Genomic DNA, 22,477 nt, shown 5'->3' with positions numbered 1-22,477 from the left:
ATTGTGTGTTAAAATAACTCTTAACTCCTTGTTATTGAGGTTCTAGTCCAATATGAAGTCACATGCTAAAAACTACCAGGTCTGGAGTGATGTGATCTTAGTGTAGAGTTACAGACTGAAAGCCACAAGGCAAAAGAATGACAAGTGGGAAGAGACTAGTATGATTTAAAAAAATCAATGGCAATGTGTAAGTGACAGGTTACAGGCTCGCTTGTGATGGACAGGTTGCAGAATTAGAGATGTAGGACTCTTAACATTACAAAGATTCAGGCACTGTGCAACAGAGGTGCTGTGGATACTCCATGTGCACCTTGGCTTGATGCAACATTCCATTTAACAGGAAGCTTCTGCTCCTAGCATTATATTAGAGTTTGTACATGAAGCCGTGCTTGAGTCCAGTCATGTGTTGTGTCTGCCATGCAGAAATCATATCCTCAGCTTTAGAGAGCTCTCAATGACTGTGGAGAAACCCTAAGTTTTTGTTATCATTTGATTCAGTTTTATCTGTGATCCCTTTAGCTCCTGTATTAATGTTGCATAACCATCCTACTGGGTAATAGTATTGTCCAACAGAAACATAAAAAATTATTGAATGTTTGAGCTCTGCTTCTTCTCATATTTTATGAACTGCTAATTTGTAAATACAAAAGAGATATTCTGCACTCAGCAGAGTGCTTTGTGTCAGAGGAGCCCTTAAACTGACAATGTACTACTTTTATTTGATCTCTGCTTTGGAGATCTGCTTAAAATTCTGTCAAATCTTTTAGCAAGATATATGAAAGAAAAATACTAAAGCAAACTTTTCCATTAAACAAAGTTATTGTTACATTTTACATGAACTGTATTTCAAAGCAATTCAAGAATCCCTGAGTTTTGTTTGTATTACAGTTTGTGTTCGTATTCAGGAAGTGTTCAATGATCTTCAAAAGATCTACCCTCTGCAGTTTCCTTTTATCAAATTTCAAGTGAGACAACGAAAGAAGAAAAAACAGTTACTTATGTAATTGGAATTTAAGTGACTTTATTAAGCAAAAGAACAAACAATGAATTCAAGTACCCTTCCAGACTGATTACTCTCACTGAAAGGGAATAAAAGAAGAGTTTGATAAAGCAGCATTTTTCAGTCTGCTACAGTCCTTAAAAAGGTTATAACCGAGAATTCAGAAACTGTAGTAAAAATAAAGTATTTCCTCCTGTAAAACCTTTTATGTGTGGAGATGGATGGTTTAGAATCAAAAAGAATATACTTTTTGAATTCTAAGGTGGGTATTTTTGATTTATAATAAATAAATAAAATTAACTTTAAAAAGCACACAAGATTCAAAAGTTGTAATAGGGGACTAGATTAATCTGCTTTTATTTACTTTCCACGTTTTGAAACATAGAAGCAGTAACATATAGATTTTTTCTTTAAAAAGAAGATGAGTTTAAGGATCTTGTCTTTTGGGTGCTGTAGTTCAGCAGACTTCCATAGCTTGGCAGATTTGGGAAGTGAGGATTCTAAATGGAACCATGTAAGCAACTGATATTTAGAGAACAAATTTTGTTTATTACATGCTATTTTAAGTTATTTAGCAAGCAATTTAGATGTGTTTTAGTATGACAAAAGCCTCTTAATTTTATAGATCTTATCAAAACACAGTAGGTGCTATTTCATTTTACTTCTGCAACAATATGCCTTCTTTCCTTCCTTCCTTCCTTCCTTCCTTCCTTCCTTTCCTTCCTTCCTTCCTTCCTTCCTTCCTCTTTCTCTCTCTCTCAAACTCAAAGCAATTGTCTCTAAGTTGCAACAATCCCCCTATATCCTTCCTAGAGAAAAGTCTCTCCTATACATGCAAATGGAAGCTTTTGTCCTATGTCCTCTAATGATTTTTTCTTTTCTTTCATGGTTTTCTAATTCACCAGGGTTTTTTCATTTATTTTTCTGCTTTTTGCTCCAAGCAGACTTTTGTGCATATTCTCTGTTGAAAAATATCTTGGATTACATATATTTTCATATTTTTCATCCCATACCTGATTAATTTGAAATACATACATTGAGAACTGGATCTTTATTGTTTAATCTACAGATTCAATTTAGGTGCCTCTGACCATATTGATAATAAAAAAGCTAGAACTTTGAATCAATTTATTTTGTATCTTGAAAAATCAAATAGATTAATACAGAAACAAAGGAAAGGTAGACATGCAACATAAAGAAGGGATCTCTATTGCGTCAAAATACATATTTCAGTGCTGCCTCTTTCTACATCTATTTGTTTTATCATATGCAGATTTTATGTTCTTAAATTGTACCTGTTATACTAGTCTAAGCAGATCAGACGACCACACTAGGAAATATGTTCCTTTTCTTCAAAGGCTACAGCTGGAGGAGCTAGTCCTGAAAATACTATTTACATAGAGCATGTTCAGTGAGTATGTTATGGAATACCTGTTCAACTAAATTCATACTGATTTTTCCCACACAAGGTTGTGGACCAAAGTATGAAGACAGAATGATGGAGAGAGTAACTACTCTAAGATCAGTAAAGATTATTTGTCCTGGAAAACTCTATACTTCTCAATGTTTGCATAATTTAAAATTTATAGATACTAATACTAATTTAGTGGATTTTTATCGAAGAAGAGTGCATATGGTTAATATTCAGTGAATTATATTTAATAAATGAAATTAGAATCAGTTACAAAATATTTTTGTCATGTGGGGAAATAAGAAATCTTTTCTCTTTCGTCTCTCTGGGCTGTGGATGCTCCTGATGGGGGTGAGGTGAGGGGGAGTTTGACAGACATTCTGTCAAGATGAAGGGAGGTCTCTGGAACTCAGAAGGTATCTGGAAGGCGTTGAAGTAAGGAAATGTCCTCTGTAGTCAAGAACTAAAGAGCTCTTTCAAGATCACATGATAATATTTGTCTGCTTAACTTGAGACACTAAAATCAGTAATTATTCATAGAATACATGCTAGATACAGAATATTGCATGACATATTTCAAGATTGATTGGCAGTTTTTTACTTCTTAGTTACTATAGGTGGATAAGCCATATCACTTCTTTGAACTTCTATGGCTTGATCTTTCATCAAGAATGTAAGAGATGTGGCTTCATTTCCTTTGCTTATGTAAAAGAATTTTAAGTTGCATCTGGTCCTTGCTAGCAGAATCATCATGCCATTGTTGTTAAACGCTGTTGTTCATTTTGCATAAAGAGGATCAATTGGAGGCGATTCAAATGGATGTGAACATGAATATATTTTTCTAGTCTAGTACTTCGGTGCTCACATGGTTACTATGAGTGTTGATTCATGAGTTATTTCAGAATTTTATTTCCCAACTCTTTGATGTATGTATTTCCTCAAAGAAGTGTTCTTTTTCCCCTGTTTAATGCTTTACCCATTTTGCTAAAGAGGTTAGTCAACACTGTGTGACTGATTTTCTAATCTCTTTGTGAGAGGATAGGAAATGCATGTTCAAATCCCCAGAGTCAAAGTGAATTGAATTTGGGTGTCACACATTCTGGCTGCACATGCTACTACATAAAAAAAGCAGCAGTATCAGCTACTGTGAATATTTTAAAAGAAAAAGCATGACTTCCTATACCACTAGGTAAAATATTACGGCCTTGAAGGGGAGAGATGCCTTTGCATAAGCTTTTCCTGCTGTCAAGACCAGGCTTGGTATTGTGGTTCATGGTTGCTCTTTGAATTCCTGGTCCCTCATTACGTGAAGTGTGGTCATGACGTTCTGGATTGCAGTGTGCAAAATTGGTTAGAAAAAATACTCAGTTGAAGTCCTTGGCATAAGGTCCTTAAACATGATCTGTGACATGTTTTGTATAAATTGAGGAAGGGGAGTTGACAAAGAAGGCTTGATTTCCTTTGGAAACCTCTTTCTGGGGTCTGTGTCAGTGATTTACTGACTGGCAGAGGATGAGCTAGGAAACTTGACTGGTCAGAGGACACGAGCAACCATTTGTCACGATAATGAAGGGAATGGTGGAGCCTGATGAAACTACATAACTGTCAGATATTTGCAATCTATTTGCACTGAAAACAGACTGTAGTTTTATAACATGGGTTAGAGGTATATGGGTGCCAACTTGAGCTCAGAGAATTTTGCAATGTAATTGAAATTCCTCAAATAAATGTTTTAATGTCATATGAAGCCTAAAAGTCTATTTAACATTTTTAGAAAGAATGCAGATTTGTTTCTAAACTTATTGCTTCTTTGTTAACGCATATCTGTTGATTTACAATTATATGTTAATTTATTATTATTTTAACTGTTATAACAAGTTTTTCACAAACTCTGAATGAGATCTAAATGATGTTTAGGTCAAAATAACCCAATATATTTTATCCCTAGACTGAACAATGAGATGAAAATATCAATCTTGTGCACCTTAAAAAAAGTTGTAGATTAATAGTTGGTATGTTAATGCATTTTCAAGCATTTTGAATATCTGTTTGAACAAGACCAATATTATTTTCTATCTGTCTGGATGTTTTCATTTATGTGATGAAATTTATGTTGCATATTTGGAATAATTGTTCTAGTTTTTGTTCTGAATTCAAACTGAGTCCATGGGCTGGAACACACCACTCCTCCTACACTTCTTTATTTTCTTTACTGGGGAGCTACGACAAAAGAATGTCTAATGAAAGTGTTAATAGATGCTTACTACAAGTAGCTGTGAAAAAGACTCATCCTCTCTTTACCCAGAAAAGAAAGGATCGGTCTGCTTAGTCCTGAATAATATAAATAAATGTTTGTTTGTTTTTTAGTTTTTTGATTTTATTCCAGGTAGAGAAAAACGTGTTTGAATGATCTTGATTTATTGTCAGATTCTTTTTTTTTTTTTCCCAGCAGCTTATCATCTGCTTTTTCTAATACTTATTTGTAAAGCTGAATGCGGAAGTAAAATCAAAGTTATGTTTATTTCAAATGTTGCCACAATAACTATATCTCAATAAAATATCCAATGTATATAGTATCCAGGCTAACCTGCACTATTGCCTAGTCTGATGGGAGGAACAAGGGATAAATTGAAGGTAAAAGCAGATAAGTGCATATAATAAACAGACTCAGTGAAATGCAGGAGATAGGAACTTTGATAGGGTTTCTAGGAGTTGTTCTTACAGATATCTGGTAGAAATATACTTTTCCTAGGTAGCCTGTTAGAGTTTTCATAGGGTTTAAATATTACTATTAATAACCCATATTTTCTTGAAATGGATAATTCACTTTTTTTTTTTTTTTTACATGTGTCTGTTTTCTTTAGCTGAATGTGGAGCAACTGTCTCTGGAAATGAAGGAACATTGTTGTCTCCAAATTTTCCATCTAATTATGACAACAACCATGAATGTATCTATAAAATTGAAACAGAGGCTGGAAAAGGGATCCATCTTAGAGCCAGGAGCTTTCAGCTGCACGAGGGAGATATTGTTAAGGTAATAAGAAAATAATTCCACTTTCTGTCATGTTAAACATTCACAATGCATGAACAAATCTGGTTTTAGTGCCAGTTATCTTTATTTTCATTCCATTTTCTGACACAAAATTAATGAATTCTAAGTGGATAGCATCACTTCCTTTATATTAGAGTCAATGCTAGGTGCAAAGAAACTATAGGTTTGAGAGTTCAATTACATTTCTAGAAGTATTAGACCGCTTAAAGTGGTTTAAAATGTAAAAAAAAACCATAAAATGTGAACTTGGAATTTGAATACATAGTATTATTTTATGTTTGCAGCAATACTTATAAGTGTAGCACAGAGATTTTTTTTGTTGCTGTGAACAGAACCATTGGGTTTTTTTTTCAAATAATTAATTTACTCATTTAAGTAGAGAGAAGCTAGCTAACATGGTGGCATTGACTAAATCTGTACTTATAGATGTCTTTCATTCTTTTAAATTGCAGATAACATTTAAATATCAGCCTAAATATCCATAGATTTTGAACATGTGCTTTTCTACAGCATTGCCATAATTTGCCTGTTCTTAATAATGACTGCTACATTCTTGTACAGAAAATCATGACATTCATCTGAAGTGTTGACCATACATGAAATTAGTCTTTCAAATTTATGCCTCCAAATTTTCAGTTAATTAATACTTAAAATCACAAAGTATTCAACAACTTCCTTTCTGGAGATATCCCAGCACCCCATTTAACATGTTAGAAATTGCTGTCTACATTTCAACCTTGATTTTTGTTGGGTTTTTTTTTTGTTTGTTTGTTTGTTTGTTTGTTTTTATTTGCACTGAATGCTTCCCACAGGCTTTTAAAGATACCATTGTTACAGATCAAATTTTGGTGACTATATTTTTATCCATTTTGTCATCTTAAAAGATTCGTTGTGTAATGGAGTGTGACAATTCAATTCCATGTTAGACATTTCCTGCAAAGAACAAGGCATTTAGAGATAGGATGAGGTGAGGAGGGAAAAAGAAAAAAATCTTCATTTTAATATGGATGCTTGTATCCTTGTTATTATATTTGTTCTTTTCAACAAGTACAGGCTGCATTTGACCATGAAATATGCAAAGTTTTGAGAATCCCCCAATAATATCCAAAAGTTGCAATAAAAGGAACGGCATTTTCTCCATCTTTACCCACTAAATTATTGATGATAAAATCCTCCATGCTTGTGTGGCCACCATGTATAAAACACTACAAGACTTTGGCCTATGGATTTGCTTTTAGATCAAAGAGAATTGAGTAGGTGAGCAAAATATGTGGTCTATATTGTCCTTTGTTCCCATTATCCATGGTCTGACAGTGCAGATCCCCAAAGGTATTTTTGCTCTGAACAGATGTATCAGACAAAAGAGAACTTAATTGCCCACTGAGTTGCTTGAATGTGATACATAAGTCTCCCAGAAGCTTTGCACATATATGGTTTATAAATAATTTAATAAACTACCTAAAAATCAACAACAAAAAACCCTTAGAAAATCATAAAGAAACATTCAAGAAACTCAATTATCCTTCAGAACATTTCGTGAGTAATGTTGAGCACACTTAATGATACTCACTGGAGATATAAGAAAGATTTACCTGAAAGAAAGCTGTTCTGAGCAATCTGTTAGATACTGTCTTCTTTCATAGATCTGTTAGCACAATACTCCTGAGGATCCAAAGGAAGTAAAGGCAAAATTATGCTGATGTCTGAACTGCAAGGCCTGTTCTCTGATTCTGAGTCAACTGGCACTGCACAACTGCCATTTATACAATTAAGCTCTCTTCCACTATAGTCTGTCTATAACCTGTACTTATGAAAATAAAGTCTATTTCCTTTCCATTCCCATGCCAGGATGTCCTTTTACATATTTCCATTGGAATCAGCCCTTTGGCAGGGTAGTGGATGTCGAAGTTGCTTTCTCTACTATCTGCATCCAAAATATGAGCAAAACATGTTATAAACACTGGCCTTGTATTTTATGCCTCCATTGAAGAAAGCCCCAAGATTACCTTGCAGGCAGCTTGCAAGGAATACACTAAGGCTTAAAAATACTTATAAACCTTGTGCTGAAATATAGGGCATTTTCCCAGCTGAATGTCTTACTCTATTTTAAAGGAAAGACATATTCATACGTAATGTTGCATTGGATGGAGGTGCCCATATGTGGGCAGTGGGGCTGCAGGGCCACTCTGTGAGGGGAGGCCAGAGTTGCCCCGTGCCAGACACAGTCAATTCCAGCCGTCTCTGACCCACCCACTGCAAGGCATGGCTGAGCCCACAGCCAAGGCAGGGGAGTGGCACTGGGGAAACACATGTAAGAAAGAGCAAAAAATGTTGCTCAGTAGCGTGTGATAAAGAGGACTGAATCAAAACTGAAATAATAATGTAATAATCCCAAAGTCAACCCACCAGGAGTGTCAGACATTCCTGGTCACTATTTGTTTGAGGTGAGATCACTAAGAACTCCATGAGGATGTAATGAAGGGATTTTGAAATTTATATGGGAATAAGCAAAACAATGACAGCAAGCTATACAGGATTTATTTCCCGAGCCATCAAAGCAACATTTTAAAAGCATTTCCCTTTGGGATGATTTTAAGCCATAAAGATCTCAGCAATTAAGGAAATTTGCTAAACTTAGTTGTAAGGAATTTCCTTTTACTGTCAGAATTAGAAACTGGATTTAGGAAAATCTAACCAGCGTTTCCTTCTCCTTCAGGTGAGTGTTTTACATTCCCACAGCAGGTGCACATACATCAGTGCTGTTACTGGAGCATTTCACCTCATGAATAACTGTAGCACTGTCTTCTTCTTTTGTCTGAATGTTTTAACCCCAGCTAGTAAAGCAAATACTTCCCTTTTATTCCTCACAAACATTTAGGTGAAATGGGGCAACTCTGAATGCTCTGGCTAAATTTATCCTAGTGCTCCGAACAATGCTGTGATCATTCCCTGCTGTCCCCGAAACCAGCTTCTGCAGTTTGACTACATCTATAATGTTATGCTCTTTAATCTTATACAACGAGGTGACTCATTCAAACTGTCTCTCAGAAACAGTCCCTGGCCTATGCAGCTCCTACACTAATGCCTTCTAGGGGAAGATTTGTGAGGGTGTTAGTAAGTCCACATTAAATGTGTTCCAGATGTACTGACAATAAATATTGTGTAGACAATCAAGTTGCAGTGACTGGACTCCTACTGTGTCACTATTTACTTGCTTTGAAAATATAAACTACCTGCAGCTGTATATATTCAGCTTGGTATTCAAGTGGGAATATTGAGTCTGGATATTGAGGCTGAAGTGCACATGATATATCATATAATTTGCAAGATTATTTCTGGCAACAAAGGAAGGGTCAAAACTATCACTTTCAAGAAGAATACATGCAGGTTAATGACTGTAATTTGTGGGCAAAGTGTTCTATAGCTCTGACAAAATTTGAACTTGAATTAGCGGGATAGAAATTTGAATTCCTGTAAAGTAATAGAAACAGTCTCACCATTTTGAAGGGCATATGGCAAAACTGAATACTTGGATTATCTCTTTATTTTGAAGCTTATCTTCCTCACTTGCTAACACTTCATCCTCCTGAACTCCCTGTTTTAACTGCCACTTGAAGTTTCATAATTCTTTGAAGTGGCTACTTATGCTGAAATCTTTATAATGCAATCGCAGTGAATTTGTTAGGGGTAAGAGGAAAACCAGAAGGTAATATTCCGTCATTCATCCATTTAGCCAAATAGACTTTCTTTTCTTCATGACAGAGCATGTAATTGCAGCATGTGAATTATATTTCAAATGTATTCTCCCAAATGACTTAACATACTCACTAAATATGAATAAATAATTATAATGTCTAGACTAGTTCATTAAATGTATTCTCTGCGTCTAGAGTCAATCACATATGACATGACACAATGGTTGCACACAAACTATCTGTTGGAAATGATCCTTGACCCACAATAATTAGCATGGCAAAGAATTGTCAGGCAAAAAGCTGCTTCCTTTCTAGGGTTGGTTCAAACAACTTTTCAGTATAAACAAGGGAGATTCAATGCTTGTGTTTGTTCATTAACACTGTTTCAGTTATTAGAGTAGATATGTACCTACTTATGTCTGTAACATGAACAACAGCTGGACAAGTGTCACAGGTACAGATTGTGGCAGGTTTTTTTGTAACAGCTGTTTTCACACAATGTCTCTTATCTAATTTTAATTTAATAAAACACTGATTTATTTGTGTATGGATTAATCTTGAGAGATATTATTTTTTAATTTATTAATCCTCAGGTGGAAAGAGTGTCTGTAACAGTCAGAGAGGCAGAATACTGTTGGAACAAGATGTCTAAGGCACAATTGTAGTATTTACATGGGGGTTTTGTTTTGTTTTATAGAAGAAAAAACACTTTTTAAACATAGGTAGCATTTTTAATTAATTACAATTAATAGAACATTCCATTCAAAGTATTATCTCATGAGTCAAGTATAATATATCTGTGGAAATAAGTCTTATGGGGAACAAATGTTTATTTACTTTGTACAATAGATTTCCAGCTCTGACAAATAAAGCATAATCAGTCCATGAAAGTGATCTGTAATTCTGTCCCACAACAGTGGTTAGAATCTTGAAAGTAATTTTTCAGATACTTTTAGCACAACTTAGAGTCATATTTCTTCCAAGAGGTAGACATTAAATATGTGTTACTGCATGTATGAGTATTAAATAAAATTGATTGTATCTTCTATACATCTCCTCTATGTGATATAAGACAATCTTTGCCTTAGTAATAAGGATCTACTGTTCTATCAATGGCTAGCACAATATATTATTTTTCAAAAGCTTATTTTGGAGAAGTTAATTATTTATATCTATGTATGTTTATTAAAATAAATGTATACTTTTGTCTTAAAAAATCTTTTGCATGTTGGTTTTTTATTTTATTTTGTTAATGTTGACACTTGAGAGGAACATGGTACTGTCAAGACATGTATCTATATTGATGGCATGCTGGTATTTTCTCCACAGAGAAAATAGAACGGCTTTTAATTGTTGGTCATCGCCTACAAATGTTGCAATGATCTGTCCTCTTAAAAGATGCCTTTCTAAATTTCATTAATAGATCTAACTGGACATTCAAATAGGAAGAAGTGTCTGTGACTCAAATGTAACAATTTATACTGTTAAATGGATAATTTTCTGCCTCTGTCTGGAATCAGTATAAATCCTCACTGTACCGCAAGGTCTGCAAGTGGAGAGATGAAGATCCAGAGCTTGAAATAGTTACTGTAATTGTAGCTTTTGCAGTGGTTGTCTATAGTCACTCTAGGACATACGAGATAAGGGCAAATTATCTTTCATATCAGAAACCAGCTGTCCAAATTCGTTACTTGCTTTTGTATAAGCATTGACATGATGCTTCATGTATGGTGTATATTTACACATTTCATATTGCTTATTTTTTCCATGAGAAGGTACAGGCAATTTATTTAATTTAAAGAAGAAATTAGCTTTTTAAGTTCATCTTGAGAAAAAAACCAAACCAAACCAAACCAAAAACAGAGAAAGTTATTTTCTCACTTTGTGGTTTCCAAGGTTTTGCAATAAGCAAAAAAACTTTTAACCTCCAAGCCAAGAGTTTATACTTGTCCTGTGTTGGTGACTATTTAAAAGGGTATTCTTATTCAGTCTAGAATTTTGAAAAGCACAAATATTGTTGATATTGTTGATTTTGTACTCCATTGAGAGTTTTCAATAAAATGACATGGTAAATAAGGACATCTCCACATTAGTTTGTAAATAGACTCACATATCTTTTTGAAGACCTCTCTTTCCTTGTTAAAACCTATAGTAACCCAAAAATTGCTGCAGGCTTAGAATCTGAAATAAAAGGTGACAGATTGACTGTAATACCTCAGCTCTGCTGTTGATATATCCAGACAGGAGGGGACAGAGTAGGCTGCAAGGGTTTACTTTCAATGGTGATTTCAGAACTTATACTTCTGTTGGCCTTTGTGAATAATCACGAAAAACAATTTGAGTTTATGAAACCTCAGAAGATAAAGTTGCATATAAATATTAATTTCTTTCAAGATGAGCTCTCAAAACTAAAAAGGAAAAAGACTCTAAAACACCTCAAGGGAGACAGAATACTTTAGTTTTCACCGAACTGTATAACCAAGGGGTGTGTATATCACAAAACAGAAACATTAAGTTTTGGGGGAAACTATTGGCAATACATAGCTAACTTTGGAAATTTTGTATACTGGTAAACTAAAGTTTTTCAAATTTTTAAATTTGATGTCCAGTTTCATACTGTTGTTTCTTCAAGGTGTATGATGGAAAAGACAGTTCTTCACGCTCTCTGGGAGCCTTCACCAAAAATGACATGATGGGAGTTACCCTTAATAGCACCTCTAACCATATGTGGATAGAATTTAATACCAATGGATCTGATACTGACCAAGGATTTCAGCTGACCTACACAAGTAAGTAGTTCATAAATATGGTCTCATTGATTGCTTTGTGGGGAAATGTTTATTTCTTAGCTCTAGTGATTCATCATGGAATGTTGAAGATAGTTTCATAGAAGGTACTGTGGTTAAGAGACTGAGCTTCACTTGTCTACATAACTACATAGGTGTTAGTAATTTAAGAACGTTGCTAAAAGCAAAATTGTAACTTTTTAAATTTGACATGATTATTTTTAAGACTTAGCAGTGGGGTTTGAAGAGGAGTGAATAGTGAATTGTGACGTGGGTTGAATATATTAGTATTACATTGTAGTAGCAAACATATAGAGAGCTAATTTCCAAAATGGAAAATTCAATGCCTGCAGTCAGATATTAAAAAAAAAAAAAGAAAAGAGAAAAAGGAAAAGAAAGAAAAAATGAGAATAAAAGAATACTGTGTACCGGAGTACACTTAATGTGTCTTGACTGCTTGTCAGGACCAATGTGAAGTATGCTGGAAGGAGACCTGAATGAACAAGTTTTGACAAGTGAGTGCACTTGTCCCACAGACTAATGCAACTAATTGAATCAATTTTGCTGGCAAAACAATGAGTCTTTAGTGGGGAATAACTTTGTGGATAACTAGTTTGATTCCAACATACTTAAAGACATATTTTGTGCAGGTTTCAAGGAATGTCCAAGTTTCCTTTGCCTTGAATTTATTGCCTTTTACATTACTTTCTGGGGCCCCTGGTGGTCTAGTGGTTAGGGTGCAGCACTTTCACCGCTGCGACCCGGGTTCGATTCCCAGCCCCCCGGGCAGATGGAGCTCGTCAGCCCTAAGGCCATCCATCTAAGAGAAGGTCACTCTAAACAAACCTACGTCCTGAGGACCTCACTGCCACTGTCCAAGCTTGCTCGGCACCGGTAGATGAACCTCAGGATTAAAGGGTGGGCTCAGTTCAGCGCACGCTGTGTCTCACCTAAAAAATCCACTGCGCAGGCTCGAAGGGTCAATGACCTTTCCCAAATCTTCGCTTGCGAAGACTGGCCATACATTACTTTCCATGAGCTGCTGTTGAATCCTGCAGAGCAGAGCACCACAACATACTGTGGCACAGAAATGTAATCATAGCTCTTTCTAGTAGATCTGCTCGTTTCCCTTTGGACTGGAGCAAGCTGTGGAATAAGCAGAAATCATTCACTTCCCCTTCTGTCTTTCTGCTGTGCGTGGTAAATCTCAAATTTTATCATTGCACCCTTAGAGTTTTTTTCTTACAGAACCACAAAAGAACCACTAGGGAAATCTACTCTGCTTTGCCTAGAGAAACCATAGAATTTTTCCTTTTTAAAAAAAGGAACCAAACACCTCTTTAAAAAATAATCTTATTTTAAGGGTTCTGGTTTCAAGGGTATTGAATCAGTTCCTTTCAAATCCTGCTTCAGTGATCAGTTCCACCTACTGTTGAGAAATGTCATATTATTTAAAGATGGAATTTTGCCTAATTTCTACATCCAATAGCTTGATTTTGTTGCACTTACTTTGCAATTCTAATAATATTTGCTCTCTTGTGCCTATTTTTCTGTGTAAGGCAAGATATGATAATTTGTGTCTTAAGGCTTTTTTTTCTGACTGATTGGTTTTGAATCTGTTTTCTATTCTTCCAAGTATTTTCACATTGTGTAGTGTAGATAGAATTTGACATAGTCTTTTAATGGTGATCTTAATACTGTGTAGAGAAGCAAAATTCAGTTTCCTATGTCTTCATAACATTTTACTTTTCTTTTTTTTTTTGTTGCCAAGTATCTCATTTATTTTATCATTTATGATCAATTTGCAGCTGTTCATGTTGAAAAGCTTATCTATAATGACTTTTCTTCTTACTTTCTCTCACATAAGATGTCCCCATTTGTAAATACAGTCTAATTCCTTACATTTTACAGTATTTTCGGGAGCTAAATTCAATGTAATAAATTTTGAGATGGTGACCATCTCACTAGGTGATTTCTATCAACTGTAACTGTTATTTCCAAACTCTTCAGTGTGGGACTTTTCAGCTTTTATAATTTTTTAAAATTTCCTTTATAATTTGCAATGTTCTGAAAACTGGTTGCAGTACCAACTCAAATACTTTTTCTGAAAGAGTCTAATCTGGTAATATATTAATGATTAGATATACCAGAAATTTATACTTGTTATTTGATGGGTTTGGAATTTTTGGTGCAGTTCCAATTCAGTTACTAAACAATTGTGTCCATTTTCCATTTGGTAAATACGTCAAACATAAAGTGATAATTATATTTTTGGATTAAAAAGTCTGTAGTTTACAGCTGGAATTAACTTCCCTGAAAGATTACTCTTCAGTTTGTTTATTCAATTTTCAGATTGAAATATAATTGCAGATACTTTAAAATCACTAAAACAAAAAAAAATTAAAAGGGTGCTAGAATATTGTCTCACTGAAGGAAATGAGAAATATATATGAGTGAATGAAATTGAATAATGAATAACATAAGACTGATAGAGAGAGATAGGAGAAGTGATGATCTAATAAATATAGTGGTAAATTAGTTTGAGTTACTTCCTGTATGGTTGCTGGCTTTTTGCTACCCATAGGGCATCATCAATTGCTGCCCTTAATTGTTGGTCTTTGTAGTACTTTTCTTCCTATTAATGCTATTGAAATTAAGAAGTTACACTGCAATGGGTTATTAAAAAGACTATTGTGTTTACTATTTCATTTCTGTGCAACTACCTTTCCACCTTTTTTGATATTGTGAATTCTGAAGATAATGCTAAATTTAAAAATACAGCAGAAGAAAAAGCTAATGATTCATGAGAACAGAAATGAGGATAAAGAAACTTTGATATCTGTTCAGAATCTCATTACTGACATAATAAAACCAAATTCTATAAATTTAGAATCTGAGATGTTTGTATAAATTGTAGACATCAGAATATAAGCAGATATAAAAAGGAAATCTATAAAGGATTCAAGTTCTAAACGAAATCTGATGATCTACAGCTACAAGATTGTTTCAAGGAAATGGGTTTAACCCAATAGATAGAGCTACTAGAAAGGATCATAAAACATCTGTACTCTTTCTCATCTTAACTCTTTAGAGAAACTAAGAAAAATTTTGACTAAAGAATAAAATTACAACGATTTTATTTAAGGAAACTGCTTCAGAAAAATGAAGAATATTTTAGCCTAAGATTGGTGGGGTAAGTATGAATAAGAGTCAATGAAACTGTAGTATGAGCAATAGATGAATCTGACTCTACCGGAGGAGAAGAAAGACAAGCGGAACAAAGAAGAAAACTTTTCTACTTTGTGTAAAACAAGTTTATATGAAGCCACTTCCTTATCATGTGCTAGGAAGAATAATGGAAAGTGTCTGTTCACTTATAGTACCTCTACACTGTTGTCACAGGGAACTGTGAATATCTATATTTCAGTGCTGAGGAAATGATGACAGCAGTTTTATGGGACTAAATGTTTTTACTTGAGAATGATCTCAGGTGTCAATAGATTATTCCATCATAAGTGTTGTTTCAATTACATAGGAAAGTCTTTAAGTATGAGAAAGTGGATTATTTTAGTCTTAAGAATGAAGCCAAAATTATATAAGTTTTCCCTAATGTTACTTCTTGCTCCTCTCAAACAGAATTTGCAAAAATAGCAAAGTTTTTCTTTACCTGGGTCTCCAACATTTTTTTTAGTTTTTAACCATTATGGGAAGTGTTTGTAAAATTCAAGGAACCAAAAAGAACTTTTAAGATGGCTTTAATTCCCTAAGAATAGAGGACATTAGTAGAGATCTGCATGTAAAAATTTAAGTTTATACATGTTGTAGCCACAACTGATTCATGTAGCAGTTGGCTTTCTTCATTGAGAAAATGTTAGTTATTCTTTCATAATTGCAGTTTTATAATTTGGGGCATCTTTTTTCCTCTGTCTGATTAGAACTTTTCTCCTTGAGACACTTCTAGTTTGTGGGGAAGAGAAGATGTAGATATAGGAATTCCCAGAGCTGGACCTACTTTTCCTGTTCATTGCTCAGTTAGAAGATTTGGCCATTCTGGTATAAAGGTGACAGTGCTTTGTGCTGTCATGTCAGTAGCATTTAATTTTAAAATGACATTTAGATAAAAACGAAATCTTATTGATGCCACACACTGACAGGCAGAAAAAGCAAAACACAGCTGTCTGGTAGAAGTAACAGACTGCAACTTTAAATAAGAAATGCAGTACTGCTTCTGAATAACAAACAGGCAGTCTCCCTGCTGTCTCTAACCACTCCCCTATCAGTCCTGACACAAGAGGAATTTTAACAGTGGCTGTTTTCACTTATCATGCAGAGAACTGAACTTACTCTGACTTGTGTCATGAGTGCTTCCCTGCTTCTGTTTAATCCTCATTCCTTGAACTCAGTAGTCTCACTTTTCTTAGTACTTTTCTGCACTAAAATAATCTCTGCACACTTTAGCACACATCTCATATACAAATGTTCTGTGTATGTTTTTTGAGTATTGTATATGTTTTTTGAGTACTGCCTAACGCTGTCTACTGTATGATATATATATATATGGATGCACAGATCATAGATCACTGAGCTCTATAGTATATTTCACAGTTTTCTCAGTTCCCAAACATTTGAGAAGAAAACACTCTTCCCTTCACAGTATCAGCTTGAAATCTCAAAACTCATTTCTTCTCATGGTGCCTGATGATAGGCAACTATATTCATGATGCCATCTACCCACGTATCCTGGTGTTATGATGTGTAAGGAATTCTACCGCTATGTAGAATTGCTCTCTGCGCTCTCCTCAGACCTGCAGGTTTTCACAAGGTCTCTTGCACTGGCAGTTGCCTGTCTGAGCATGAAGTTGCTTTTGGACCTTACACAAACATCTACTTTTTTTAGGAGCAGCTTATCTAGCACTCTATGGCAATTTCATGGTCCCACAATCCTATGCAGTAAATAATAGAAGCAAAAGCTTCACTTATCTGCAGAATAAACCTTAAAAAACATTGTGAGGAGTCAGTGGAAGGGTCCATCCAGAAATACTGACAGACATTATCTGTAGGAACATGCTCGGCTGCACTGGGCCACTTAGTACTATGTTCTGCCTCACAATAGAATCTTCTGTGTTTCAGAAACATGCAGAACCAGTTACAGAGTTTATAAAGGCTGAAAATCATTTAGAAATTTGTGGTGTGCTCTGCAGCTAGATTTAGCTTTCTGAAGGCCTTTCACTGACCTGTCTCTGATTTACTGCTATAGATTAAAAATTAAATTCCAAGTTAGTTCCACAACACTTGTCTTTTATTTTATCCTACATTTCCTTGTGATGTGAAATTAGATAGTCTTCTGCATTTCTGTGCTAAGATAGAAATGAAAGCTGGAAAAAAACTCACTAAGGATTTGTCTTTTTTGAGAGTGCATGTTATGTAGGCACAAATCATAACTTAATAGTAACTTCCTCGTATTTTGAATCCATGACCATTTCTTTCACTGAAAACAGACTTCTGCATGGCTATTATTACTTCTAGAGTAGTTCAGGCCTGTGAGCTGTGCTCCATTCCAAGAGCTTCTGCAGATTTAGGATTGTGCATAGATGGACTTTTTTAAATGTAGGTTTTAATATTTTAATTTGCATTTCTCATCTTCTATATTTAGAAAGCATAGTTAGTAGCTTTAAAATATTCTTTTCATTGGCCTTAAGATCTACTCTTCAGTTTAAGAAAACAAATTTTTTAATACATTTCTCAGACATGATGCAGTGGTTTGGCATTCATAGTATTCTGTTATTGCTAAAGATTTAGTTCTAATTTTCAGTTTAAGTTCTGTATTATTATCATTCTTTAACCCTAACTCTTTCAAGGGATAGTGAAAGTGCATGGAAAGTGAATCTGAATTAGCATAATCTAAGTTTACATAAATGGTTTAAACCTGGCAAGTAATTTAAGAGAATCATGAACTGAAATTTAATTTAGTTCATTTCCTATTCTACAGTAATTGAAAATGTTAGAATGTCAGTGAAAACAATGTTCTGAAACTGCAAACTCAGACAATTACTCTAGCACATAATCAGACTCAAATTCAGGAATATGGTTGCTTTGCCTCAGGCTCTATAATGTCAGTTGAGCAGAACAATCCAGTAATGAAAAGAAGTTCTTGCAGTTTCCTTTCTGTAACTAGTCTGTATATAAGATCTGTCCCAAATAGAACCTATACACACTGCAATAAAAATGTAAGATGAAACTAAATAAAAATAAACAAAAGAAAAAAAAATTAAATTTTTATGTCTTAACCTATGCATGCGTGACCTATTCATAGGTTCTTTAAGAGTAGTATCATTATGTAACTAATCCCAAATTAGTGTAAGTTGTATTGCATGTGTAGAAAAAACTATTCTAAAAGAAAATCAAAGTTTCAAAATTGAGAAACAAAAATTTAATTAATGCCGAAAGAAAGGTATTTATTAGAAATATTAATTCAGCTCATTTGTGCACAAGAATGATGATATCCTGATTAATAACATGATCATATAGTCTCTTACCTCTTTCCTGCCACAAAGAAGTAAATTGCCTTCAGCTTTCAGTATATTCAATATATATATATATATATATAATTCTCCCCTTCCCCAAAATCCTCAAAATCTTTCATGAGTATAAAATTGGTCTTATAACACTTTATAATTAAGCTTGATTTGCACTTTTAATTTAAAGACATCTATGAAACTGCTGAATTTAAACTAATAAACAGAGTAGGTGCCAAATATTTTTTTTTCTCTAAGACAGAAACAATGAAAACCATTTATTTGGTGAATACAGGCATTGTATGAACCTCTATTTGAAAGTTGATGTTATCCCATGGTTTGTAAATGAAAATGCTGGTATATTGATGTTCTGTGGTAGGAGTACAGGCTGAATAGTCCATGGTTATTAAATTGCATTCTCCAAAGAATACTTGGAGTGAAATCCAGGATTCTGTTTGAATTAAATTGTTTAAATTAAATATACATACACAAGATGAATAACTTTTAAAAAAATATCACTCTGAAATTTTCAAAAGAAAAACATTTAGTTTCCAGAATTTATGTAATTTATCATCCTTGAATCACTGAATTATCCCTCTGGGCATGGGATTAGAAAGAAGAAAGATGTTAACTATTTCTTATTTTCAATTAAGAAAAAAAAAGAGGTTGGATATGAGGTCACGTATTGGTTGGATAAGAGATATCACACATGTGGAAAAGGTAATTCGTTAAAGGCTATTTTGGTTTGGTTCTGAAAATTACCAGTTCTAGCCTGTCAAAGGTCTCCTGACTTTTCGGTGCATGGTTCAGAGATTCTCATACTTTTCGGTGCATGGTTCAGAGATTCTCATCTGCTTAAAAAAATTGGGTTTTCCCAGTGTTGTAATTCACATCTATTATCAAGAAAAGGTCTGCTTTTTAAAATCTCTTGCTATGAAGCTTAAGATGCAGTCATGTTTGCAGGTGAGAGAGTGGCTAGCAGAGTTTACCACAGTTGTCCATATGCAAATGTTATTTTACATTTATATTGAAATTCTAACTTTAGAATATGAAGGTAAGATTTTTCAGTGATGCCAATTCAGGTAGGCTTCTTAAGCATATTTGTTTCTCACCTGCTGATGTATGCATCGTAGCTATAGCATGTGATTGAAATCTGCAAGCAGATTTCAGATAAATTCATAATCTCAGAAGTGATGGCCTAAAGGTTATATTACTTTAATATTAAAGAAATTATCATATTTGAAGCACTATTGAGACCTTAGTGGGAACAGTTTCCTTGAGTTTATCAATGAATTTATCAATGCAAGTTCTGTCTTGAAAGACAGAAATTCTTTACTTTCTTTTCCACCTCAACCTAAACTTTTTCTCTCATATTTTAAAAAGAATGTATTTCTATGAAGCCATTATAGACTTTACCATTATATGTATGTGCAAATGGATTCAATGAATTTTAGCTGGGATTTGTTCCAAAACTTTGACTATTTCCTCTGTTTTTCACAAAAAGATTCCTGTTCGTTTGCAGTGAATACTTTCCTCTTTTCCAAGTCTTAGATGAGTAGACAGTAAAGTTACTGTAGATTTCTTCCCACTGCTGTAACTACCAGAATTTTCCCATGAGCAAAAATTCCTGTCTGAAAGCTTAGAACACTTGAACAGAACTGCCAGTGTCTTACTGTTCTTTACCCCTGGCCTTCTTGCCTACGTTTGCTTCATGTTGAATGAGAAATTATTATTTCTTTTTTAGGATTATTGGCTCAACCCTCTCTTTTGGGAAGGAGAGATTAATAAGCAGTTCCTTAAGTCAGGTAGATATCAGCACTTAGACACCTAAGATGATGTACTAATCCTTCTTGCAAGCTGCTTCTTGCTGCAATTCAAATGTAAGATATTCTAGGTGCCTCATTGTTAATTTGTTGTTTAATTTATGAAAGTATAAACTAGAACAGTCTAATTATAAAATCTAAGCTATACAAATGTGAATATATTATTCTGCTCCATGCTTCTAATATAAAATTATAATCTTATATAATATATAATCATATAGTATATAATAGTGTAATATGTAGCATATAATGATATATAATATAATATATAAAGTTAGACATTTCAAATAATTTGCAGGTGTCCCTGAGATGAAAGTTTGATCTTAACTTTCTTCTGACTGATTTTTTCCTTTTAACAGCTTAGATGTAAGAATGTGACTTTTTCTCCTCTCTTGTCATTATATTAGGGACTTATTTACATTTCAACAGATTAAACTTGGTGTCCTCAAACCTAGTAATTTTTTATAACTGAAGATTAGCAATAAATAGGAAACAGATTCTTTCAGTGATCCAAAATATGTTTCTAATTGTTTAGAACAGCAAGTTATTTTAGAATAAAATAAAGATTATTCCTTCAAAAGTTTATCCATATTAAAATCACCCTGAGCAGAATTAAGGATGAAGAATTAGAGACTATTTGGAAAAAAGATAGTTAGAAATGAATGTTATAAACCTATTTATTTCTCTTCTTCTACTTCCATTAACTTTCTAGATGAGGAAGGTTACTTAAGACAGGATGATATAAGGTAGACAAGAATTATGTGTTTCTTATTATCTAAGTTTTTCACCACAGTGTATTCAGAACTTGATTTTCAGAAGTTCTGGGCACAACACCACTAGCCAGAAAAGCAGGTTCTGTGTGCATGTTGTTCGCCTGTCAGTGTGTGAATCAACACAGTGGCAGATGATGGGATACTTTTAACTTTCAGTTCTGTCTGAACCATACTGGTTTTTATAAGTTTATAGAGTGCTTTTTCCATGTTTCAATCCACCCTTTACATTCATGGTGACTTCATTCCTCTAAGAGTGAGTATTCTAGAAAAGTCTGTGAGGAAATGTATTTGCAATCAGTGAAGCAATTGGTATGTGTTAAGACAAGGTATCTTGCACTAAATAACACAACAACAACAACAAAAAAGTGTGTATTTCTTCTCCTTTCCTTTCTCCTTTCTCTCACAAAAAAGGTAAGACAAGTCTCTTCTAATAGGCAACCTACAGATTGTTTTTAAGTACTGTATCAGTCATTGGCTCTATCAGTCATTTCCCCACTGATTATAAAGGAGGCTTAGACATGGAGGTCCTGAAGATATTTCTCTGTAGACACTTGAATTAAAAATTCTTAAACTCACATGGAATTTCACCTTTAATCCCTGCTTCTTATCTATGTATATTTGCACACTCATCTCTTTCAAGTAGTGTTATTAATTAGAAGTATTTTCTTTCAATAAAATATGAAAAGTATTTTCTTTCAAAAAACAGTCACATAAAAACTATCTTCTACTACCTGTCTACATGTGTTTAATTTGCTTCTTAAATTTGTAATTTTTATTTGTATATGTGGATGTTGTAGCTTAAAAAAGGACAAAAAATTTTTGAATAAGACACATGGACACAAAGAACCTGGTTTGAAATTGGTGGGGAAAGGCCTTAGAACATTTTGTAATATATCTATTACAGAAGAAATGACAGAAAAGAGTTGTTTTTCATTTTAGGCTCAAAAGACCTGTTATTGATAACGTCTTCACATCTCTACTTTAATATTTTCCATGTTTACATAAATTTTTTACATATTGCTCATGTTAAGAAAAATTACTGAAATTCTTGTTAGAAAGTATTATCCATTGAATGACTGTTTCATTTGTATAGGCAAAATTAATTGCCAATAGATTGAAAAACTTCCAAGAAATTAAAAGTGTACCTCTCAGCTTCCAAAGGATACAAAGCAGCAGGTATCAAAAATGCTCGGGAATTAATTTTGCTGTACAATTAAGTAGAAATATATCCATTTATTTGAAAAAACCCCATGAGTTATTTATTCTCTTTAAGATGATCTCTGTTATAATGTAAAATGCTCAGTTCCCAAGACCTGAAAATTTTTCAGTCCTTCTTCCAAAAAATTTACAGATCCAAGAGAGAGGTCTGGAGCTAATTTTGTCCCAGTGCACACAGCCCATGCTTATTTGTCATCGTAGGCT

General features: G+C 34.0%; 1 protein-coding gene across 7 annotated transcripts in view; it reads left to right on the top strand.

Moving 5' to 3' along the window:
• The window catches only part of CSMD1 (CUB and Sushi multiple domains 1), a 1,090,193-nt gene that overhangs the window by 872,235 nt on the left and 195,481 nt on the right, over window positions 1-22,477 (top strand). For all 7 annotated transcript variants that reach the window (XM_017814555.1, XM_017814556.1, XM_017814554.1 and 4 more), the window contains 2 exons: window positions 5,276-5,445; window positions 11,791-11,947. In XM_017814555.1, coding sequence (XP_017670044.1) covers window positions 5,276-5,445; window positions 11,791-11,947 — 327 coding nt within the window. The remainder of the gene's footprint in view (window positions 1-5,275; window positions 5,446-11,790; window positions 11,948-22,477) is intronic.

This window comes from Lepidothrix coronata, unplaced genomic scaffold (genome assembly GCF_001604755.1).
Source record: "Lepidothrix coronata isolate B3197 unplaced genomic scaffold, Lepidothrix_coronata-1.0 Scaffold45, whole genome shotgun sequence".
Classification (NCBI taxonomy): Eukaryota; Metazoa; Chordata; class Aves; order Passeriformes; family Pipridae; genus Lepidothrix; species Lepidothrix coronata.
Note: the sequence above shows the minus strand (reverse complement) of the source record. Positions and strands in the feature narration are given on the sequence as shown.